General features: G+C 35.4%; 1 protein-coding gene across 1 annotated transcript in view; it reads left to right on the top strand.

The window, feature by feature from the left end:
* The window catches only part of CAND1 (cullin associated and neddylation dissociated 1), a 52,859-nt gene extending 28,635 nt beyond the window's left edge, over positions 1 to 24,224 (top strand). The window contains exons 3-15 of the mRNA XM_062203279.1: positions 454 to 608; positions 2,261 to 2,384; positions 3,857 to 4,113; positions 4,210 to 4,315; positions 7,221 to 7,366; positions 11,328 to 11,620; positions 13,560 to 13,701; positions 14,044 to 15,537; positions 16,294 to 16,389; positions 18,766 to 18,935; positions 19,022 to 19,186; positions 21,188 to 21,295; positions 22,173 to 24,224. Coding sequence (XP_062059263.1) covers positions 454 to 608; positions 2,261 to 2,384; positions 3,857 to 4,113; positions 4,210 to 4,315; positions 7,221 to 7,366; positions 11,328 to 11,620; positions 13,560 to 13,701; positions 14,044 to 15,537; positions 16,294 to 16,389; positions 18,766 to 18,935; positions 19,022 to 19,186; positions 21,188 to 21,295; positions 22,173 to 22,397 — 3,481 coding nt within the window. The 3' untranslated portion in view covers positions 22,398 to 24,224. The remainder of the gene's footprint in view (positions 1 to 453; positions 609 to 2,260; positions 2,385 to 3,856; positions 4,114 to 4,209; positions 4,316 to 7,220; positions 7,367 to 11,327; positions 11,621 to 13,559; positions 13,702 to 14,043; positions 15,538 to 16,293; positions 16,390 to 18,765; positions 18,936 to 19,021; positions 19,187 to 21,187; positions 21,296 to 22,172) is intronic.
* The last annotated feature ends 1,152 nt before the right edge of the window (positions 24,225 to 25,376 follow it).

The following is a 25,376-nucleotide window of genomic DNA, read 5'->3' as shown; positions in this document are numbered from 1 at the left end:
TATTTGAAAGAATTACAGAGAGAGAGGTAGAGCCAGAGAGAAAGAGGTTCACTTCCCAAATGACCGCAACAGCCAGAGCTGAGCTGATCTGAAGCCATGAGCCAGGAGCTTCTTCTGGGTCTCCCACGCAGGTGCAGGGGCCAAGGAATTGAGCCATCTTCCACTGCTTTCCCAGGCCAAAGCAGAGAGCTGGATTGGAAGTGGAGCAGCCAGAACTTGAACCAGTGCCCATGTGGGGTGCTGGTGCTACAGGCTGCAGCTGTTAACCCACTGCGCCACAGCGTCGGTACCAAGAATTTCTTTTCTATCCTTATTTATATATTATTTAGATACAGGTATATGACAAAAATATGATATTGACAGTTGCTAAGCAATACTTAATGTTCTCCGTACTTATTTTTCTGTTTTGTGTTTATTTGGATTTTACAAGAATTTTTCCTTTTTGTATTACAGTCTTGGTCCTTTAGTGAGTAAAGTAAAAGAATACCAAGTAGAGACCATTGTAGATACCCTCTGCACTAATATGCTTTCTGATAAAGAACAACTTCGAGATATTTCGAGTATTGGCCTTAAAACAGTAATTGGAGAGCTTCCTCCAGCTTCCAGTGGTAAGCAAGAGCATTTTTTTCTTTCTGTTTTCTTTTAAATGGAGGTGTTTCTCTCCCATCTGTTTTTTTCCTGGCCAGGGGAGGAGAGAGGTCTCTGTCCTAGAAGATCTTTCTTGATAACTCTATGAGCAACTTAAAAATTAAGTCTGAAGCCTTTTTCTTCTAAAAATTAAATTTAGTCTTAATTGAATACTACTATGTGCATAAATATATGAATGCCAATTCTGAAGGGTTTTTGTATGTTGGAGCAAGATTTTATACTGTGTATACTATGACTATAATCCATACAATGGGAAAGATAACCAGTGTTAATCTTTGCTGTGTGAAGAATTTACAGTGTAAAATGTAACACAGTTATGAAAGCTATGGAATACTTCAGTTTACTAGTAGCTTTAAAATTGAAGCTTTTACAGCTACTTGGTAATTAAGCTTAAAACTGTAATTAATGAATTTGTTAATTAGTTAGCTTTTGGGCTCTGACAGAAATGTTGAGGTAATGTAGATTGAACTGTTGATCTTTGACTACTAAACTGTTGCTGAAATTAACAGTCCAAAAGTTGTCTTATATGCAAATAGGTTGAAATTAGATTTAACTTGGTATAATGTAACTTGAGTACAGTTTTTCACTCATTTATTGAATACATATTCCTCCTTTATTATACTTGTTATGCTAAATGCTGCATGTGTGTTATTTCACCTATTAGAAACCTCAACCCTATGGGAGTCTTAAGTATCCACCTTTGTTTATAAGATGGGATAACTGAAATTTGAAAGATTAGGTTAACTCAGCTTTTAGGACTTGGTTGAGTGAAGGTTCAAATTCCTTATCTTTCTAGTCCAAAACTGATCCACTGTATCATAAGTGTTTCTTTACCCTTATTAATGAGTTATATATTTTCATTAGATATTTTATCAGCTCTGTAGGTATGTTATTTATAATTGTATTAGCTGTTACTGATATTTTCCTCTCTTTTCCCTTCTCGTTGAAACACATTTACATTTAGCTGATTTCTGGTTCTAACTATTTTTTAAACCTTTCAGATTGTTACTGTCACAGTTCCTGGTTTGCTCTCACTTATCAGTAACAATATGACCTGCTATAAAAAGTAGTAACCCTGATATCTGGGTCTTGGAACAGCATTTCTGTATTATAATATAGTTATAGAGTCTTGAGTTGGAATGAATCTTATTAGAGATTGTATCTGTTGAATTTTTTTTTTAAGAAACTATTTTAATCATTGGAGCTCAGAATATATATTTGTTAATTCATTGCAATTCAAAAGGCTAGGTTACCTGAAAAAAAAAAGTGACTCAAGTATAGAAAACGCTTATTGCTACTTTTCCAGTCTGGCACTATGGCTACCACAGCTCCATGACAGTTTACATTCTAGTGCATAGAAATAGTTATACAGTAGAATCAGCTGAACCTATGTTATTTTCCTTATGTACCATACCTGCAGTTGTTAGTTGTAATTCCTGTTTATATCTGACAAATTGTTTTATTGAAAAGCAATCTGTTTTGAAAGACATTTTCCTGGCATAGATCTCCTGGTTCTCAAAATCAAGTGTAGGATTGTTGAATCTTTGATAGCTACTATGGTAAAGTTCGACATGCTTCAGTTGAAGTTATTATTGATTTCTTATTCATATAGGTTCTGCCCTAGCTGCTAATGTCTGTAAAAAGATTACTGGACGTCTTACCAGTGCAATAGCGAAGCAGGAAGATGTCTCTGTTCAGCTAGAAGCCTTGGATATTATGGCTGATATGTTGAGCAGGTAAATGTGCCTGTTATTTATATCACTTTTGTTTATTAGAACCCCTCTGGTAAATAATAATAAAACTTGGAAAAAATTATTCATGTTTAAATTGTAAATGCTTTACAAATGTGTGTGGTTGGGGGGGTGAGGGAAGAAATAAGCCACTTAGTGTAATATTGAATAACAAATATGTATTTTATAGATCTGACAAGAATAAAATTGTGATTTAAAAGTTTTCAATATTTTATTTTGTTTTATGTTCTGTTTAGTGGTCTATTTAGATAAGGAGATGTTCCTATAGGAGCTACATATTTTACAGTTAAAAAAACTGCTGGTAATTTTTGGCAACCATGTTTATACTACTTATTTTGGGAAAGAAAAAAGCCTACCTTTTATACATTTGATGCTTTTCTATTTATCTTTGGATTTCAGACTTTGGAAGATCGATCTAAACAACTTCTAGTAGAAAATACCTTTAAAGGACATGTCAATTTCAGTTGATCCCTGATTATTAGAATCATTATAGATTTTCATTATTTGTAATTATATTATTTGTGACTAATGTAGTTCAACTTAAAGATAATCAAGTGCCTTTGTGGAGGGTGTGTATGTATAACGTATCATCCTACCACACAAAAAGCTTTATTGTAGGAGTAAGACAGATGGTTATAAGACATGCAGACTAAAGACTAATTGTGGAAGCATAGTATGTTTTGGAGTTTAAAGTGGAAAGGTTCCAAGGAAGTTTGTTTGTTTATTGATGGTATGGCTTTGAATTGAGTTTTGAAGAATGGGTAGCACTTCAGTTGGCACATATGCCCAGTGTGCATAGTTTTGGAATAAGGAAGCATTGTATTTTAGTTTTTCAGGAAATAAAATAGAAGGAAATCATTCTGATAGGTTGGGGTCATATTTTGTTGGGTGGGGAATTTATACTTATTTAATAGGCAGCGAAAATCTAATTAGACTTTTGTCCAGTGAGTGATTTGATCACTGGTGTTGAGCTGGCCCATTATAGGTGCTTGAGTACTATTAACTTACTGAACTGTACATATGAGATGATTTGAAAGAGAGGTGTTGGACCAGCAGGACCAATGAAACTTAGTGAAGAATAAAGAGATTGTGAGTTTTTGAGTGTTGTGAACCTTTGAAAAAGCTATACTTAAGCAAATACGATTTTGATGTCTTAAAAGTGATAACATCATTACTTGTTTGCTTGCTTGATGTTTTCCCAATCCAGTTGGTAGGGTGTCCTGTAATTTAGTGATATATGTCTAAATTCCAGGAGTTTGGCAATATAAATTTTAAAGTGGCATTCACTTAGATTAGCATTTCAGTTGGATTGGTTTAAATAGTGAGAATTCTGTTTTCTTTTCATTCTAATTTGGATTTGTCTCAAATATTTACATTGACGTCAGAGACCAGGCATTTTAGTAGTGCTCAGATATCTTGAATTCATTTGCTTCTCTTTTTCTTTATTTTATTTTAAGGCAAGGAGGACTTCTTGTTAATTTCCATCCTTCAATCCTCACCTGTCTACTCCCCCAGTTGACCAGCCTTAGACTTGCAGTGAGGAAAAGAACTATTATTGCTCTTGGCCACCTGGTTATGAGCTGTGGAAATATAGTTTTTGTAGATCTTATTGAGCATCTATTGTCGGAGTTATCCAAAAATGATTCCATGTCAACAACAAGAACCTACATACAATGTATTGCAGCCATCAGTAGGCAGGCTGGTCATAGAATAGGTAAGAAACTTTAAAATGCTTTGAGATTTTCTTTGAAAAAAAAAAAAAAAAAAACCTCTAAATACATATTTTTAAGAACCCATATGCTTTTCTTAGGTGAATACCTTGAGAAGATAATTCCTTTGGTGGTAAAATTTTGTAATGTAGATGATGATGAATTAAGAGAGTACTGCATTCAAGCCTTTGAATCATTTGTAAGAAGGTAAGTTTTCAAGCTCTCTTTTTTTATTTTTTTCCTTAAGAATAGAATAATAATTTTAAAATAGGTTAGGTGTATGAAGATAAATGGCTTTTTGTATTTCTGATGTCTTAATTATTTTCTTATTAAACAATAACCAATAGCCAATACAATATTTGAAGGTAATGTCATCATATAAAATATGGTATTCACATTTTTCTAAATGTTTCCATCTCAAGATTTAAAGAACTTGGAAAAGTTATTTAGAATAACTTTTGGTTTACTTTCTCCTCTTTAGAGGGAAGGAGATGCTAGCATAATAATGTCTATCCTAGTCATAAATATATAGTGAATTTCATGTCTTTTCAACAGTGTTTTAGGTTTCTTATGTACCTATTGCTAGGACAATGATTCTCCATTTAGAAACTTGGATCTATATTAATTGTTAAAGTGAACATATAGATAGGATTAAGTATTAAAATTATATAAATAGGATCAAGTATCTGGTAGTAATAATAGAATTAAAAGGCAGAGAATGTTCCAACACGGGAAGCAGTCCACACAGCAGACTCATAGAGTGACAATCACTTTAAGTAACAGTCTGACCTCAGAATCAGACCTTAAGGCTTCCTGGTCTGGCTGAAAAGCCTGTGAAGCATCTCAGGCATAGAAAGCCAAGACACTGTGGCCAAAGAAAAAAAAGTGTTCTACATGAAGGATCTCTGTGAGACCCCAGCCCCAGCATAAAGAAGTGGCCATCAAAGAAGGATGTTCTTTTCTCTAAATGGATGAGAGAACTCCCACCTTGCTTATGGCCTTGTCCAAATACTGATGGAGTTTGTGGATTCAAAAGGCTTCCATAGCCTAGGCAGCTCATGTCAAGAGCCTCGGGTGGTCACTGACATAATACATGAGAGTGTTAATTTGACAATTAACAACATGAGTTACTGTGCACTAACTCCTCAAGCAAGACCTCTATTCTCAATGAGTTTTATTATGAAAGTTAACTATAAAACTAGTTCTAAAATAGTTTGTGTGTGTGTGCAAATTGTTGAAGTCTTTACTTAGTATACCGTTGGTCTTAAGTGTACAAAGTTAATTGAAAATGAATCTTAATGGAGAATGGGACAGGGAAGGGGAGAGGGAAGAGGAGGAGAGGTGGAAGTGTGGGTGGAAGGGCAGGTATGGTGGGAAGAATCACTGTGTGCCTCAAGTTGTTAAGGAATTTGTATTCCCTAAAAAATAAAAAAAAAAATACAAGAAAAAGAAGAAAAAAGAAACTTGGATCTAATGAATTTTTTTTAAAGTTAATAAGACTTGTGCATATATGGGGGTACTTGAAAAAATTTGAAATCCATGCATAAAAGGAGTCTTCAAGTTCATGGAAAGTATGTGTTATGAAAAAAATCAATGCATGAATTTCAAATTTTTTGCATAAAAATAAACTTAATTTCATTTTCTCATAACCTTTTTGAAATAATTTTATAGGTACTAAAAGGCAATATAGGTTTTGATTATGAGATTTTTTTTTCTTTGCCTTTGGCTAGTGTAGTAAGTCTCAAGTGTCTTGAGACTTCACTGGCGTTATATAGTTATCCCTTACAACTCATAGTTCTGAGAAGCAGATTTATAATGTCAATTTTTAAAAATGAGCATCTTTTAATTCCATTTTCTACAAGCCTGTTTTTTTTTAATTTTTTAAAAGATTTTTATTTTTATTTGAAAGAGTGACAGTTTAACCTTCCATCCACCAGTTCACTCCCCAAGTGGTCTCAACAGCTACAGCTGGGCCAGTATGAAGCCAGGAGTCAGGAGTTTTCTTCTGGGTCTTGCATGTGGGTGCAGGAGCCCAAGCACTTGGGCCATCCTTCACTGCTTTCCCAGCCACATTATCAGGGAGCTAGATCGGAAGTGGAGCAGCTGGGACTTGACCAGCATCCATATGGGATGCTAGCACTGTAGGTGGGAGCTTAACCCGCCACACCACAGTGCTGGCCCTCATTATAGTGTCAAATTTTTATTTTATTTTATTTTTTGACAGGCAGAGTTAGACAGTGAGAGAGAGAGAGAGAGAAAGGTCTTCCTTTTTCCATTGGTTCATGCCCCAAATGGTCTTCACGGCCAGCACACTGAAGCCAGGAGCCAGGCGCTTCCTCCTGGTCTCCCACGTGGGTGCAGGGCCCAAGCACTTGGGCCATCCTCCGCTGCACTCCCGGGCCACAGCAGAGAGCTGGACTGGAAGAGGAGCAACTGGGACTAGAACCCTGAGTGCCATCGCTGCGGCACTGGCTAATGCCTTCTTTCTCTTGCAAATGCATTTCCTCTGAAGAAACAGAATCCGGCGCACCAATGGGGACTAGAAGCCGGGGTGCCGGCACCTCAGGCAGAGGATTAGCCAAGTAAGCTGTGGCGCTGGCCAATAGTGTCAATTTTTTTAAAGCAGAAATTGTGTGATTCATTTCTATCCTTTTAATTGAAAAAAAATTTTTTTTCCTTTCTTGGCTCAGTGAACATTTATCTGTTCCGTCCTCTCAATGTATATATTGAAGACCAAGCCTAGAGAAATGGACACTGCCATTTTTACAAATAATCCTAGTTGCTGAAGAGCACATTTGTTTGAACTTGATCTTGTAGTAATACCTTGGGAAGATAAAGCATATACCGATTTCTGTCTGTACTATCCCACATTAACCATAACAGGTACAATGTGGTAGGGTGGGGAGTTTTTCTTAAGATTGATTTAAGAATTGTAATATGATAGGTTAACCTTGTAAAACATGAAGTCCCTCATAAAAGAAAGATGAATAGGTCATTGTTATTAAATAGGGTGGAAACTGTTTCCTATGTTATTACTGATAAATGAAGCAAAATGTGGTCAATTTGAATGAAGGAGAAAAAAATTCAAAGCAGCTTTTTTTTTTGTCTTCAGATGTCCTAAGGAAGTATATCCTCATGTTTCTACCATTATAAATATTTGTCTTAAATATCTTACCTATGATCCAAATTATAATTATGATGATGAAGATGAAGATGAAAATGCTATGGATGCTGATGGTGGTGATGATGATGATCAAGGTATTTCAAGTTAAATAGAAGGAACCCATTAAATTTTCATGAAAGACAGTATTATAAATGGAGTTGTTTCTTACCATTCTTATCTCAAATTCTCATTTTTTAATTAATAATAATAAAAAGGAAAATAACCTTCAACAATTGACCATATCAAAATGATTGTTAGGGAAGTGTCCATGTATTGAGCTGATAGTGATGCAGCACATTCAAAATATGTCTAGAAAATCATCAGTTAATGCTATTTTGGTAATAACAGTTGTCCCAATTTTATTTTTTAATACAGAAAAAATATTATGAATCCTTTTCTTTTGACTAGCAACTATATATAAATTTTGTTCTTTAGTATTTAAAAAGGTTTTTTAAAAAATTAATATGTAGGTATACATACTCATAGCAGTTTGGTTGATTTTTGAAAGAGTAATTAGTTTCCTTATACATAAGCTTAGTTATATTCATAAAAAATCCTAAATATTGTTCTTTTTAACTTTCCTGAATAACTTAAATATTTCTGCCTCTTTTTTTTAAAAACCAACATTTTATTTTTATTTATTTGAAAGGCAGAATGAAAGAGATAGGGCCAGGACTGGGCCATGCTGAGGTCAGGAGCCTAGAACTCCATCCTGGTCTCCCATGTAAATGGCAGGGGCCCAAGAACTTGGACCACGCTCAACTGCCTTCCCAGAATCACTAGCAAGAAGCTAGATGAGAAGCAGAAAAACTACCACTCTCATATGGGATGCTAACATTGGAGGCAACAGCTTGACCCAAGGTGCCCTAACACTGGCGTCTTAAATATTTCTGAGGCTCCGAAGATTGATGTTATTGACACTGTGATTTGTGTTTACTCTGGAAAAGAATGCATGGATATTTGTTTTCTTTTTGTATTGGAAGAATCATAATAGAGATATTTAAATGGATAAATTGCTAACTATATGAGTTGTGGGTATCTTTTTTTTTTTTTTTTTTTTTTAAGATTTTATGTATTTATTTGAAAGAATTACAGAGAGAGAAGGAGAAAGAGAGAGATCTTCTATCCACTGGTTCACTCCCCAAATGGCCACAACAGCCAGGGCTGGGCCAGGCAGAAGCCAGGAGCCAGGAGCTTCATCTGGGTCTCCCATGTGGGTGCAGGTGCCCAAGTACTTGGGACATCTTCTACTGCTCCCCAGATGCAATGGCAAGGAGCTGGATGGGAAACAGAGAGCCAGGACTTGAACCGGCACCCATATGGGATGCTAGAGTTGCAGATGGTGTCTTAACCTGCTATGCCATAGCACCAGCCCCTATTTTATTTTTGATAATACTTTTAGTTTGATTCTTTAAATGTATTTATGTAATTTATGTACAGATTTTCCTGTAAAGTCTGTAATTTCACCCATCCTTTTAAAAACTACTACAAAAATCTCTTCATCCCATATACTTTTAGCCAAATTTCTCTCTGGTACAGTAGAACAATGCTATTCAGTTCCTTTCTTCCCCTTCTATTTTAAAGTCACTCCTCCAGGAATGGACAGGGTTACAAATTACTGCAAATGCTGACTCATTCAGTGCCTGCAACGCTTCTTTTTTTAGCTTCCAGGATATCACACTTGCCTGATTTTAACCCTGTCGTCATGATTACTGCTTCTTGGCCTTCCTTGCTGATTCTTCATGTATGTGACCACTGGGCTCAATCCTTGGACTTAATTCTATTACACCCTTAGTTTTCTCTCTCTCTTTTTTTTTTTTTTTTTTGACAGGCAGAGTGGATAGTGAGAGAGAGAGACAGAGAGAAAGGTCTTCCTTTTGCCGTTGGTTCACCCTCCAATGGCTGCTGCGGCCAGCTCATCTCGCTGATCCGAAGCCAGGAGCCAGGTGCTTCTCCTGGTCTCCCATACGGGTGCAGGGCCCAGGGACTTGGGCTATCCTCCACTGCCTTCCCGGGCCATAGCAGAGAGCTGGCCTGGAAGAGGGGCAACCAGGATAGAATCCAGAGCCCCAACCGGGACTAGAACCTGGTGTGCCGGCGCCGCAAGGCAGAGGATTAGCCTGTTAAGCCACGGCGCCGGCCCCTTAGTTTTCTTGATCTCATGGTTTTCTGCTTTAATTGCAGTATACTAACAACCCAGATTTAGTGTTTCATTAGTCTTTTAAAACCATCTCTGAATACCATCTCCAATCTTTGTTTCTCAGGCCAAAAGTCCCTTCCACCCCAGGGGTTCTTCCCTTACTTCAAGGGTTATTTTCTTTATCACACTTAATCACTTTCTGACCTGTTGTATTTGATAACTGCTGGAACATAAGCTTTGTGAAGGCTAGAAATTTTAATATCTTGATTTACTCCTTTATTCCAGTGCCTAGGACAATGCCCGACACATAGTAGTTGCTCAGTAAATGTATTCTATTAATGAAGGGGAACTTTAGCTTATGCTTTGAATATCTGTTGAAGAAAGCAGTAGCAATCAATACTTCAGGTTTTGAATGTTGGTGTTTAATGTGCTAAAACCAGTCCCTTCAACTGTTTTATTAGTTACGTGAATTAAAATCATAAAGTCAATGTAATTTCACTGATTAGGACATTTGTTAATTTTTTAATAACCTTATTTTCAATAAAGCATATTTCTGGGAGGCAGTTTGTATAGTGTGTTATCATAGGAAAAACTTCATTCGTTTGTTTTATTTTGTCCTTTTCCTTTTTTTCTTCATTTTTATTTGAATTGAGAGGGAGATACACAGACAGAAAGATCTTCCATCCACTGGTTCACTCCCCAGATACCCCCAACAACCAAGGCTGGGCCAGACCATAATCAGAAACCCGAAACTCTATCTTGGTCTTCCACATGGGTGGCAGGGACTCAACTCCAACTCTGTATTTGTTTTCTTTTAGATGAAAAGTCTTTTTTGGTAATGCCTTTTAATTTTTATTTAAATAGTTATTGGTAAATTAATCAAATGCCTTATGATTAGGCTTTGGTTGTTTTTTTTCCCCCTCTAAAATATGCTAATGTGAATGAAATTAAGTGAACTATTTAGGATCTTTTAAGACCTGGCTGGGGAATATAAGTCAGTAAAGATAAATCATCCAGGAGCTATAGTCTTAGCTAAGAATAATAAAATTATTGTTATATAATTTTACACTGTTGTAAGAACAAATTTTTTTTTTTCACTTTTCTGATTTTGTACTACTCAGCTGATCTAGCTTGATGGTGTTAGCAGGAGATAATTTTTAGAGATTACATACACACACAAATAGCACACAACTTACCTGTCAAGTATACATAATTAAGATGTAATTCTTACTGCTTATGCTTGGATATTCAAGGTTTACCATTAGGAGTTTGGAGAAAATGGTACTCTTTCAAGTAGGCAGCATTTTCTGGTTAGAAAGTACTTAGGACAGAACTATGAAAGGTAGACTATGCATATTTGTTCCAAATAGCCCATTAATAAACCTTACCACAAAGCCAATGTCAAGAGTCTTTCTGCCCCCAGAAAATTAGCTCTCCAGCATGTCCTGGGATTGGTACCCATTCTCATCACACAATCCATAACTACAGATCCATTTCACAGTTTATCTTATAAACTCCTCTACCGTTTGTTTGATTTTTCTATAGGGTTAAGCAAGTCCTTTGAATTTTGTTTCAAAGGCTGAGAAATTTATGATTTTATGAATATTTATATTCCAAGTATATTTAAGGTGTCAATTTTAAAGGGTTATAAGTAAGTAGCAATTCATTACCCACAATAAAAGGGAAAATGCTTAACAAATTAAAACAATAGACATGCTCATTTTTCTCTAGGGTTTAATTTATGTACAAATTTATATAAATGAGAAGCTCTACATTTGTTTAGGTTCTAGCTGTTTTTAAGCTTAACTATTACTGTATATGTTAGTGAAAAGTTTAGAATAACAGTTCACCTTCTGTATTAAATAATATACTTTTCTTATCATTAATAGCCTGTTCACATTAAAACTTCCCTTTAGGGAGTGATGATGAATACAGTGACGATGATGACATGAGTTGGAAAGTGAGACGTGCAGCTGCTAAGTGCTTGGATGCTGTAGTTAGCACAAGGCATGAAATGCTTCCAGAATTCTACAAGACCGTCTCTCCTGCACTGATATCCAGATTTAAAGAGCGTGAAGAAAACGTGAAGGCAGATGTTTTTCATGCATACCTTTCTCTTTTGAAGCAAACTCGTCCTGTGCAAAGTTGGCTGTGTGACCCTGATGCAATGGAACAGGGAGAAACTCCTTTAACAATGCTTCAGAGTCAGGTTGGTTTAGACATGGTTGCAAAAGTTGTGATGGTAAATGTGATGTTTTTAAAACCTTTAAAATCTGCAGAAAATCCTGGTGTATGGTTGTGTAGTAAATATATGTTATCAGAAGTATTTTTTGATAGATACACAATATTAAATGATTTAAGATCCAGTAAATTTTAATGTTTGTCTTTAATAATGGAGAAGTCCTCAAACTGTAGAATCAGACTATTTGTGTTCACATATCCAGCTTCACTCCTAATTAGGCTATGTTATTTTGGTGGAGTTATTTAGTTTTTTCATTAAAGCTCATTCTTACTTGTAATTAGGGTTTACTTAGCAGTATCCACCAAGGATAGGTTTTAGTATAGTACCTACTGCTTACTAAGTGCCTAATGTATGTGAGCTCTTACTAATAAAATCATATTTTTTCACTTGAGGGCATTTTTTCCTAAGATCATAAACATCAGAGCTATATAGCTCCCATTTATTAAATATGCAGTACATACTAGTAATTTTTTCTATCCTGTATATAATTCCTATAGCAGCCTTATTGAGTACATAAATAGTATGCCCATTTTGATATATTACCAAAGTTTCTATTTTTTTTTTTTAAAGATTTATTTATTTATTTGAAAGAGTTACACAGAGAGAGGAGAGGCAGAGAGAGAGAGGTCTTCCATCTGATGGTTCACTCCCCAGATGGCTGCAACGGCCAGAGCTGCGCCAATCCAAAGCCAGGAGCTTCTTCTGGGTCTCCCATGCGGGTGCATGGGCCCAAGGGCTTGGGCCATCTTCTACTGCTTTCCCAGGCCATAGCAGAGAGCTGGATTGGAAGAGGAGCAGTCTGGACCAGAACTAGCACCCATATGGGATGCCGGCGCTTTAGGCCAGGGCGTTAAACCTTTGCACCACAGCGCCAGTCCCCAAACAAAGTTTCAAAAGGGATTAAACCAAAGGAGAGATGTACCTATGCCATATTATCTTATTTTGAAATAGTGTAAATAAATAAATTTTTGGCGACTTTATTCATGAAGGTGAACATTGAAGAAGTCAGGTATTGCTTGGTTGAATCACCAGGAATTCTAATAATACTTTGGGAAATTAGATAATTTATTTTGTCTCTAGTTCACAAGTCATTGTCCAGTTATATGTATCTCTGTACAGTGGTGTTTTTAGAGGGATTTTTACTGTTGTGTGCATACTTTTGGCTTTTCTTGTTTTGTTTGCTTTTAATTTCTGCTTGCTTTTGCTCTTGAAGAATTTAGAAACTCTTTTTATTACCCAATATCCATCTGTAAGATTTGTCAGTAGACACCCTATTAAATTTTACTAACAAAACATTAGAAAGTTTAGAGCAAGTGTTTTTGAATCATACACACACTGTTGATAGCTATATTTTAAGCAAGATTGCTTTCATTTTACCAGCAAACTGGAAGCAAAAAAAAGATCCTATTCAGTGCTTTTTTTCTATAATATGCCTTATTTCCTTTGGTGCTTATCTGTTTACTTTCTGTTCAGAATAACATCTACCATGCTCCCAAGTTTTTGGTTCAAAGATATGTTACTATTTGATTTTTTTAGTGTACTTTGTATTTTATAATTAAAGTGAATAAAGAAAAACTAATTTGTTGCTGTGTAGAAAGCTGATAGCTTTTCTTTAACATTATCAAACAAATATATGAGAATTGTACAACACATATATCAGACATAGTTGCAAGAGAATATATTTAATACAACAAACTTCCTATATGTGAAATTAATTATTATATATAATACATGAACAAACTTAGTTTGTATTCAACAATCTTAATCATGTTCACAATAGCTAACAGAAAAAGATGTAACAAAAAAAGATGAATTCCTCCCTTTCTGTCATGCAGTATAATTCATGTTAAGTGTATTGAGGAATTAACCAGGTCTCAACCAGCTAATGAGTATGTTGTAATTCCAGGTTCCCAACATTGTGAAAGCTCTGCATAAGCAGATGAAAGAAAAAAGTGTGAAGACACGACAGTGTTGTTTTAACATGTTAACTGAACTGGTAAATGTGTTACCTGGGGCTCTAACACAACACATCCCTGTACTTGTACCAGGTATGAAAGAAGCAGTAAATTTCTTTGGGGACTTAAAAGGCCTTTTAGTAAGACTTAGGTAACTTTCAATTATTATTTCCTTTCAAGAGGAAATTTATGACTACTTAATTTGCACATTCAACTAATGTTTTTATCTGTCTTGAGCACCCTATAGGTAGAAATTTGGAAGTTAAAAATTCAGTGTCTTACCTCAAAATCGTTGGCCTTAATATTTATTATAGATGATGGAATTTCTATTGGTTTTAAGATAATGTGTATTTGGGGGGTCAGTTTTTAATTTTGTCTTTAAAACTGAAGAAATGATTAGACTTTTTTTGGCTTTTTTTTTTTTTTTTTTTTTAGGGATCATTTTCTCACTGAATGATAAATCGAGCTCATCGAATTTGAAGATTGATGCTTTGTCATGCCTATATGTAATTCTCTGTAACCACTCTCCTCAAGTCTTCCATCCTCATGTTCAGGCTTTGGTCCCTCCTGTGGTGGCATGTGTTGGAGACCCATTTTACAAGATTACATCTGAAGCACTTCTTGTTACTCAACAACTTGTCAAAGTAATCCGTCCATTAGATCAGCCTTCCTCGTTTGATGCAACTCCTTACATCAAAGATCTATTTACCTGTACCATTAAGAGGTTAAAAGCAGCTGACATTGATCAGGAAGTCAAGGAAAGGGCTATTTCCTGTATGGGACAAATTATTTGCAACCTTGGAGACAATTTGGGTTCTGACTTGCCTAATACACTTCAGATTTTCTTGGAGAGACTAAAAAATGAAATTACCCGTTTAACTACAGTGAAAGCATTGACACTGATTGCTGGGTCACCATTAAAGATAGATTTGAGGCCTGTCCTGGGAGAAGGGGTTCCTATCCTCGCTTCATTTCTCAGGAAAAACCAGAGAGCTTTGAAACTGGGTACCCTTTCTGCCCTAGATATTCTAATTAAAAACTATAGTGACAGCTTGACAGCTGCCATGATTGATGCAGTTCTGGATGAGCTCCCACCTCTTATCAGCGAAAGTGATATGCATGTTTCACAGATGGCTATCAGTTTCCTTACTACCCTGGCAAAAGTATATCCCTCCTCCCTTTCAAAGATAAGTGGATCCATTCTCAATGAACTTATTGGACTTGTGAGATCACCCTTATTGCAGGGGGGAGCTCTTAGTGCCATGCTAGACTTTTTCCAAGCTCTGGTTGTCACTGGAACAAATAATCTAGGATACATGGATTTGTTGCGCATGCTGACTGGTCCGGTTTACTCTCAGAGCACAGCTCTTACTCATAAGCAGTCTTACTATTCCATTGCCAAATGTGTAGCTGCCCTTACTCGAGCATGCCCTAAAGAAGGACCAGCAGTAGTAGGTCAGTTCATTCAAGATGTGAAGAACTCAAGATCTACAGATTCAATTCGCCTCTTAGCTCTACTTTCTTTAGGAGAAGTTGGGCATCATATTGACTTAAGTGGGCAGTTGGAACTAAAATCTGTAATATTAGAAGCTTTCTCATCTCCTAGTGAAGAAGTGAAATCAGCTGCATCCTATGCATTAGGCAGCATTAGTGTGGGCAACCTTCCTGAATATCTGCCATTTGTCTTGCAAGAAATAACCAGTCAACCCAAAAGGCAGTATCTTCTGCTTCATTCCTTGAAAGAAATTATTAGCTCTGCATCAGTGGTGGGCCTGAAACCATATGTTGAAAACATCTGGGCCTTATTACTAAAGCACTGTGAGTGTGCAGAGGAAGGAACCAGAAATGTTGTTGCTGAGTGTTTAGGAAAACTCACTCTAATTGATCCAGAAACTCTGCTTCCACGCCTTAAGGGGTATTTGATATCAGGTGGGTATCTAGATTTTCTTTAAAAGTTTTTTATTGATAGTTGGATGCCTCAGAAGATGCCTAATGAGGAATTTAAGCCATGCTTTTATATTTTCTTAAATGTAAAACCAAGTATATGAGGAAAAAGTAATGCCTTGTGTTATAATGTGGAACTTCGTTCAAATGACTGTTTCGGATAGAGTTGAATAGTTAATGGGTGAATAAATTTTCTAGTTAATGTTACTATTTTGTCTTGAAACATGAAAAAGAGATAGCCCATGAATTAATACAATTTTAAGAGTTTGCCCAGTACTAATTATATAATATTAAAATTGGTGAAAATACTTTAGTTCAGATGGAAGATTGTAGAAGTTTCCATTTTACCAGTGTCAATCCCAGTAGAATGAGTGGAAGGTAGTAATAGCCATTCATTCTTAGAAATTGCTTTCTTAATAAAACCAAACTGAAGGTTTTGTAAGCTATTTATGGATTTAACCAGTTCCCTTTTGTGAGGGCTAGATCCTCCACTGCCACTCCCCCAGGTCCCCTCCTTCCCAGAAGAAGCTGTTTCTTTTGAATTCCAGTGGGATTAGTTTTCTTAAGGTGAGTAAACTTTGCTTCTTTAGTATCCTGAGAACAATTAAGAAATACCCTTCTTACTCAAAGAGAATTTTAAGGAATTGAAAACACTGATATTAATGTGAAATGGTTTGAAAATGATGCCTGTTGATTTAGATGGACTACATAACAATAGACTTGCAATTTATTTTTAATTAGGCTCCTCATATGCTCGAAGCTCAGTGGTTACAGCTGTTAAATTTACTATTTCTGATCACCCTCAACCTATTGATCCACTATTAAAGAACTGCATAGGTAAGTGGAAACAACCACATCGATTATTTGGGGGGAAGTTAATCAAGAAAATCTAATTTGTTGAATTGAAAATATCACTAAGGAATTCAGATGCTTATAAGGTGAATTGCTTCATTAAAAATATTAATAATGTATAATCACATTACAACATTAAAAAATTACATTTGCTTATATTTTCTTAGTTTGAAATTGTTACAAGATGATTTTGCAAATAACTAGAGTTAGTAAATCTATCAGAATGTCTTTAAAGTCAACTGCATTTTTGTACTCATGTTTTTGGGGATGACTTAAGGTTACTGGATAAAGCAGAGTGATAATTAGATTTGTCTGTCCAGTCAAAAGTTTCCTCTCAGATGTAAATGAATCTAACTTGAGATGTTAGGGCCCCAATTTTCAATTCTTCTTATAACCCTCCAACTCCCAAGGGGATCTGTGAAGACTTCAACATGAAAGGTGGAAATAACCTGAGAATAAAAATGTTGAATAGTGCTAATTATCTGAAAAACAAAGAGAAAATACTCAAGAAAAACTAGTGCCATCTATGTTTTACTATAGAGATAGCAATTAGTTTTAGGGATTGTTTATGCTTTTTTATAACTTTTTTATGTTTTATTGTTTGCATCCTTGGTTTTCCTAGAGCTGGTAGTAGCACAAAACTTCAGAACTTAGTGTAGTGTTTTCTCGAGGGTGGAAGAGTGGAAATATGAACCCCAGGGTCAGGGCAATGGGGGCGGCTGGGGATAGAGCTTATGACAAAGAAATTGTAGCTTCATGCCATTCTGCATTGTGTCAGAGAGGGAACAGTTTTTTTAACTGGATCTATAGAAAGGGGTTGCTCTTGCTAAGACCTAGAAATAATTTAACTGAACTATAAGAGAAGATTCTTGCCTCCATTTCCTTACGATTATTTACTTTGATATGTTTGTTTACATTTTGATATTGTATAAGATAGGACAGAGGAACAGTGCTGTGCCATATTAAGTGACATCTTTTCAAGTTGACAACAGCAAGTTGGTATAGTTGCATCACTGGTTAACTTATTTGATTAGGAAGTTATCTTTCTAATTGAATTAGCATTAGTTCAGTAGTTTCATATTTGAGCCACCTAGGGAGCTTTTTACTATTTGAACTTCCTAGACCAAGGAATTTCAGACCTCTCATCTTAGTCCTTGACACCATTTCATGTGATAATAACAGTATTTTAAATGCTCTCCTCAGAGTAAAAACATACTGTATCTTTATTCTTCTAATCTTCCATTTTAGTAATTCTGTGCAAAGGGGTGTGGAAGTCTAATCTGTACATTTAAATTATTTTTGATATCATACTACCTCCTGAACTTTTTTCCCCTAATAATCAGTGCTGGAACTAACTTTCCTGGGTTTCAACATTGAGTTTTACTGATCTATATTATAGTGTTTCAAATCTCTCTTTCCTTTCATTTTTTTCAAATTACTGTTTTTTAACCTGCCACTCAGATCTTCTGTCACCTCTCCTTCATTTTCCTATGGGTGCTAAAAGATTGCTCAGGATAGAGCTGAGATGATATAATGATGTATGTTAGATGTGCATACTTAGTATGTGCTAGACAGTGTTTTAACAATATACATACTCTGAAATATGACACCAATTTTATTGACTGGGAAACAGAGACTCTTGCCTAAAGTATCTTGCCCCAAATCATATAGTTATCAAATGAAGTGGTTTGAATCATCCTTTTATATTACCCCAAAGGTCTTTTGCATTATAATTTATTCTCCACATTTGCAAGAACAAAGGCTTAGATCTGTTTTTAAAATAGCTAGATGCCTTCTTTGGCTTTTGCCCTATTTTAGATTTTAGTTTCCCTTTATATTATTATTATACTGGTACAAACTCATGTATTTCTTACTGAAGATAGAAATAAAATAGGGCTTTTGGAGGCAAGTTTCTCCTTATCATTTGATGAATTGTATGCATGTTTACAGTATTCCATCTTTATTAAACACCTTATCTTTTTTTTTTGAACTTGGTGAAAAAAATTGTGTTGATTTTAGTGAACTCTAAAGAGAATCATGCAAATTGTTTTTTTGGCTGCTGACTATCATTTCTTTGTGCAACCCACTTCCTTTTAGAGTATCTATAAAAGTAATATTGGAGAACTTTATGAACTACGTTTCCACATCCATAGGTGCTAACAGTGGCTGTCAATTGAAAACTTGCTTGGCTTCACAAGTGATAGTTCCTCTGCTTCCAGAAGAAACTTTATGATTCACTATTGTCAGTTTCTTTCATGATCTTCTTGAAGAAACAATAGCTACAACAATATAGTCAATTTACAAAAAAATATATTTTAAGCCTACTATAACTGTGTGTTGCATTTTTTTGTCATTTTTCAGGTGATTTCCTCAAAACATTGGAAGATCCAGATTTGAATGTACGAAGAGTAGCCTTGGTCACATTCAATTCAGCAGCACATAACAAGCCATCATTAATAAGGGATCTTTTGGATACTGTTCTTCCACACCTTTACAATGAAACAAAAGTTAGAAAGGAGCTTATAAGAGAGGTGTGGTAAATTCCAGTTTATTCTAAGCTTGTCATATTTTACTATTTATGTATCACATATCTATCCATTCGTTTTTGTTTTAACAGGTAGAAATGGGTCCATTTAAACATACAGTTGATGATGGTCTGGATATTAGAAAGGCAGCTTTTGAGTGTATGTACACTCTTCTAGACAGTTGTCTTGATAGACTAGATATCTTTGAATTTCTAAATCATGTTGAAGATGGTTTGAAGGATCATTATGACATTAAGGTAAGATGTTCCTGCTTTATGGAATGTTTTGGAAGACTTTGCCATCTTTAGTCCTTGTAATTTGCTTATATGTATAAGTGAGAAAAATTGTCAGAATTTTAGTAACTGTATAATAAGCTAAAGTATTCAAGTAGTAGTGAGTTAGTATAACATCTTTTGACCTATAATGAGAAATCTAGAACCCTTTTCATTAGAAAAGAAAGTGGAAGTGGACACAAAACTTGTATGAAATGCTCTGTGCTAGGTTGCCTAGTGAATCATTGCTACCTAGAATCTTTTCCCGCAAAAGAAGAGTCCAGATAGATTTTATAAGCTGAGTATAAATCTGTGATCTTTTCTGCCTTTTCTGATTTTGGATTGTAGTTGGTATGCATGGAGAGTTTACAGAGTTTCTCAGTATTGTCATGTTTAATTCTCTTGGGCTATGATAATTATATTATTTCCCTTAATGAATAATTTTTGTTTTCCAGTATAAGATACTGCATTTAATGTTCTTCTGCACAAAGTAATCTGTATAGAAACAACTAGAGAGATATCATTTTTCTCAGGTTTAAGCCATTAATTTTTCTGATCACTATTTGTTTTCTTGTTTGCTCGTCTCCATCTTGAATCAGTAAAAGAATTTGGAAGATATGAATTAAATGCATTGTCTTTTTCACCTAGTCTTTTATGCAAGACAAAGTGTTATATAAACAGGAATTCAGCTGTACTATGAAGAATCAACTTTGATGTGTTTGAATGTAGTATGTAGTAACTTGATCCTCCCAGAATTCAGTGAAGAGAGCTCCACACTAAAATAATAGGACATGTCTATTTAGTTCTATAAGTTATATTCCAAGATAAGCAGTTGGTGTTACCAGGTTATAAATGGATTAATCTCAATAACCAATTTTTCCCCCCAGAAAGTTGGTTAAGATGGTAGAAACTTACTATAAAGCTTTTTTTCTAGTTAGACATTTTTCTGGTTCAGTGATTATTCAATTCTGGTACACATGAGCTTTTTATTGATTTTTAACTTATTTTGTTAAAGATTTATTTGTTTATTGAAAGTCAGAGCTACAGTGAAAAGATGTCTTCCGTCTGCTGGTTCACTTTCCAAACTGCTGCAGTGGCTAGTGTTGGGCAAGGCCAAATCTAAGAGCCAGGAGCTTTATCCAGGTCTCCCACATGGGAGCAGGGACCCAAGCATATGGGCCATCTTCCCCTGCTTTTTCCAGGCACATTATCAGGGAGCTGGATTGGAAGTAGAGTAGTGGGGACACAAACCGGCATCCGTATGGGGTGCTAATGTTGCAGGTGGCAGTTTTACCCGCTATGCCACATGCCCATCCCCACATAAACTTTTTAAAAATACAGAATCTATGGCCCTATCCTGACAGGTTAAGTAAAACTCTGAGAATGGGGCTGATAAATGGGTGTATTTTTTTTTTTTTAAGATTTTGTTTATTTGAGAGGTAGAGACAGAGAGGTCTTCCATCTGCTCGTTCACTCCCCAGATGGCTGCAATGGCTGGAGCTGCGCTGATCCGAAGCCAGGAGTCAGGAGCTTCTTCCCGGTCTCCCATGTGGGTTCAGGGGCCCAAGCACTTGGGCCATCTTGTAGTGCTTTCTCGGGCCATAGCAGAGCTGGATCAGAAGAAGAGCAGCCAGGACTAAACCCAATGTCTGTATGGGGTGCTGGTGCCACAGGCAGAGTATTAACCTACTGCACCACAGCACTGGCCCCATGAATGGATGTATTTCTAAAGCCCGCTAGCTGCTTCTGAAGTATATATAGCCCAGACTGAAAATCCCTTTTCTAGATTTGTATTCTAGGACCACATTATAGGGAGTCTCTGTATAGCACTTAGCTCAAATAAAGTTTGAAACTTAGCTATGTGGTTTCGAATGGCTGATTTCATTAAAATGCAGCTCTATTTTCCATGCTAGTCTTTTTCCTTTTAAAAGTAATTTGGGGTTTTTGTCTATAGAAAATAAGGTCTTTTTTTTCTTGTTCTAATAGATGCTAACATTTTTGATGTTGGTGAGGCTTTCCACCCTTTGTCCAAGTGCAGTACTACAGAGGTTGGACCGACTTGTTGAGCCGTTACGTGCCACTTGTACAACTAAGGTAATCACTGATTGCTTTTGAGTTAGGCCACACTTGTAGTCAGGATTCTAGCTTATTGTGTTCTCTAGTTTTCCAGATCTAGTCCTACCAGTACCATGTGTAGTGGTCGATTTAAAAAAGTTAACTTACTGAATGAGGATGTTTTATAAAAAACATTTCACTGTTAAATGCATTCTTAAAAGTTTTTGTTTCACTCTAACAATGTGATATATGTTTGGAAGTAATGCTATGGTATAAAATGTGAACCACAAAAGAAGTTTTAAAACCTTGGTTAGGGAGAGAAGCATAGAAGGCTTTATGTGATAATGATGAACCTTGAAGAACCAATAGTTTTTTTAGACCAAGAAGGTGAAAAGGGGATTTTTACATCAAAGTAGCTACCTGAATAAAGGCATGGATGTGTTACTAGATGGTGTGGTAAATAAATACGGCACTAGAGGATTAGTTTCTTGGTGGGGGCCAAAGGCTGACTCAGTGTGCAGGTAAGACTGTAGGTCCCACTGTCTTCATTTCAACCATATAGGTCTGGATTCTGCCTTTTTGACAGGGCTTTGTGTAAAATATTCCTTTAAAAGAAAAGCAGGTAGCTGTTGCTTTTGAAAACAGTTGTGCTTAGAATAGATGGGGCTGGGGAGGAGGGGTTATCTTCAGAAAGTGTATGGAAAGCACATAATATGAAAAAACTATACAGAGATCTCAAAAATTTTTTGTAGCCAATCTTAGATTTCACCAGTTTTTTGAAGCATCTTTTAATGTGCCTTTTGGATATATGAAAGGGAGCTTTGCTTTATTTGCCAGAAAGTCCTATGTGCTTAATTTCTGTTTATGTAAGAGCTGTCTTTTATAGCATGTAATCTGAATTTACTCCATGTTACAGGTAAAGGCAAACTCAGTAAAGCAGGAATTTGAAAAGCAAGATGAATTAAAGCGATCTGCCATGAGAGCAGTAGCAGCACTGCTAACCATTCCAGAAGCAGAAAAAAGTCCACTGATGAGTGAATTCCAGTCACAGATCAGTTCTAACCCTGAGCTGGCGGCCATCTTTGAAAGTATTCAAAAAGATTCATCATCCACTAACTTGGAATCAATGGACACTAGTTAGATGTTCATTCAACATGGGGACCATTATATTTGACCACATGATGCACTGAATTGACAGGTTAATCATAAGACATGGAAAGAGAAGTGTCTAAAAGCTTCAAAATGTTCCACTTTCTTTTCCTTCATGGAGACAGTTTGGCTTTCTTCCATTGTTGTTTTTGTAGCATTTACTTCAGAAACATGTATTTCCATAATCTAGAGGTTGTAAAACCACTAATGTCTTAGTGGTTGGGGCAACGTTTAAGATGGAAACTAAAAGTTAGGATTTATGGAGTGTGGAGTTAGGGTCCAGTATCTATTTACCTTGTAATGTTTAGGATTAAAATGTTAAAATTTTGTGACCATGAATTCCTTTGTTTTATAAATTTTCTCATTTTAAAAATCAAAACTTCTGCAAGATAAAAACCATGTTTCTTTCTTTTTGTATATCTTTCTGTTTCAACAGCATAAATAGATTTTTAGCTGGCAAACAAGAATATCCATGTAAGATTTGTTACATTTCAGAGGGTTTGGCAGTTTTAAAAAGATAATATGGTATCATTTTTTAAAGTATGGGGATTAACAATATCCCTGTTGCGCACACTAATTTTGCATGAGCAAGTTTACAAATATGTATTGTCTGTAAAGCCGCATGTGCAGATAATTCATAATACAAAAGTTAAAATAAGTATTAGTGCAATTTTGAGATAATTTATTTTTGCACAGAAAACACATATCTGAAGAGAGAGAGAGGAGTAAATTTTTGAAACTTGTTTTCTTAATGCCAGTGTGAATTTGCAGATGTTTTTAGCAAATCAAGTCACAGTAACAATTTGCCACTTTTTTTGTATTATAAATTTTCTTACACACTTAAAATTTGAATATTTAATTACTTAGTTTTTCTGAGTTACCCATTTGTGTGTGCGTGTTTCCACCTAAAAATTCTTAAAGCCAGATTTTTCTTTGATTCCCTTTGGATGTCTACATTCCTTGTCAAAGGATACTGTGTGTATGCTTTTGAATTTTATTTTTAGGAAAATTTTAAAGTCGGCTCTCACAGGTTTGTTAGCTCATTTCTTCTTTTAGTTGTGTTAGATTTTCCCTCATCTCTTGTAGTGTTAATTTACATATTGTGTTGGTAAATGTCAACTACTTCTCCAGATTAAGGGATCTGTCCTAGGGGAACAAAGCTTTTGCAGTACCTTCTATTGTAGTTACAATTTCATTTAAGATATATTTGAGTGAGTTCATTTCACACTGTAGCCTCTTCCTTCAAATTTGTGGTGCTCCTGTAACAGTAAGAACTAACTTCCAAAATAAAAGACATCTCCTAATGCTGTGCAAATAGAGTTTACATGTTGAAGGAGGCAGTTGTTAAATTGAGCAACCTTTTTAAGCAATCAGATATTTGAAAACTGCACCCTTTATTTTTGAAACTGTGAATTAGAAATACTTTTTCTGCTGTATTACTTATCTGCTTTAACATCCAGATATGCAGTGATTTTAATTGATAACATACTGTGGTTAGCTTGATTACAAATGTTCAGATAATGCAGAAAACATTGCTACTAGTAAGGATTCTGATTAGTACATTGAGATGGAACATTACATGAAGTTGGTGCCATTTCAAAATATGGCAGGTGATAATCTTATACCATAATTTGCATAAAGCTGTAATAGAAATTTATTTTGAGATGTTAGTGTATTATGTACTATGCATTATTGTGGTATAGATGTTGTGGATATATTTAAGTTCTGATTACATGGTTTCACAATAAATTACAATACTGCAGGCTCTAGGACTGAGTAGGAGACTGACATGCATATTTTGTGTGACTGTCTCAGTTAATTGCCTAGTTAAATCCAAATACTCTTCTTGGATTGTATTTTTCTTTATTTTGTTTTTGACTTCCAAGATGCATGTTTTGAATTTTTTGTTTTGCTTCAGTCTTGCAAGCCAGCTCATTTTTCTAATACACTTATATTCTTTTAGTACTGAAGGGGTAGATAGCTTTTCATGGTTTTAGTGTTTAGATATATATATCCATATCAAAATGAATAATCAAATAATTGTCCAAATATAAATGCTGAAGCATGCTGCTTAACACCATACTTTTGGTGGTAATGTGGTCCACATACTGGAATGGAAAGAGCAAGGTATGAATGGATTCCACCCCCCATGCCGCTTATTAGTTCCCCACACAGAGGATCCTTACAACATCTTAAAGTTAGTGGTACAGTAACACTCTGTTGACTTTCATGAGGACATTTAGATTAGTTTAGATCTACCTAGTTTGCTTTTAAACGAAAGTTCAATATGGGGTTGAGTTTTGTTGATATGGCTAGATCTAACCTAGTTATTCATACATCAGTAGCACTGAATGACAATTCAAAAATATTAGTCGTATTTTATTAATGGTATCTGAAAGCCACCTAACCATTAATAACTAAAATTCTTAAAAGGTTAGAATATGATGACTTCATCAAATGTTTTGAGTGTTTACATAATTTTTATGTAGCTAATTAAACAACCAACTAGTCTTTTTTTCTTTACGCTTGGGAAGAAACAATAGGGCTATATCTAATTAAGCAGTTCTAGGGAGTATTCGGATACCTTTATATCTAGCTCAGACATGTGATACACAAATATAGTCATGATTGAAGTTCAAAATGATAAAATATATAAAATCCTCAGCCCTTGAAGGATTGAGTTTACGTGTTAATAAGTCTTTTAAGTTGTATTTGGTCACATGATAAAGTATATAGTCATCCTTAGTAATTCAGGTAACATTTGTTTGCCCACGTTAATATTACTGAAAATGTAAATTGTTAAAATTAATTGCCAATCTATATATTTAGTGAATGTTTTGATATTAAAGACCTTACAAGTTTCAGCAAGTTAAGTTTTAGATTCTAGCTCTATTTTGAATTGGAACCCAATTTTTAAGCCTCTGCCAAACCTAGGCTCATCTGTTTTTTGAGATCTTGTTTAATCTTTAGT

The sequence above is a fragment of the Lepus europaeus genome, chromosome 10, assembly GCF_033115175.1.
Source record: "Lepus europaeus isolate LE1 chromosome 10, mLepTim1.pri, whole genome shotgun sequence".
Classification (NCBI taxonomy): Eukaryota; Metazoa; Chordata; class Mammalia; order Lagomorpha; family Leporidae; genus Lepus; species Lepus europaeus.
The sequence above is the reverse complement of the archived record's forward strand: the minus strand, read 5'-3'. Positions and strand labels throughout refer to the sequence as shown.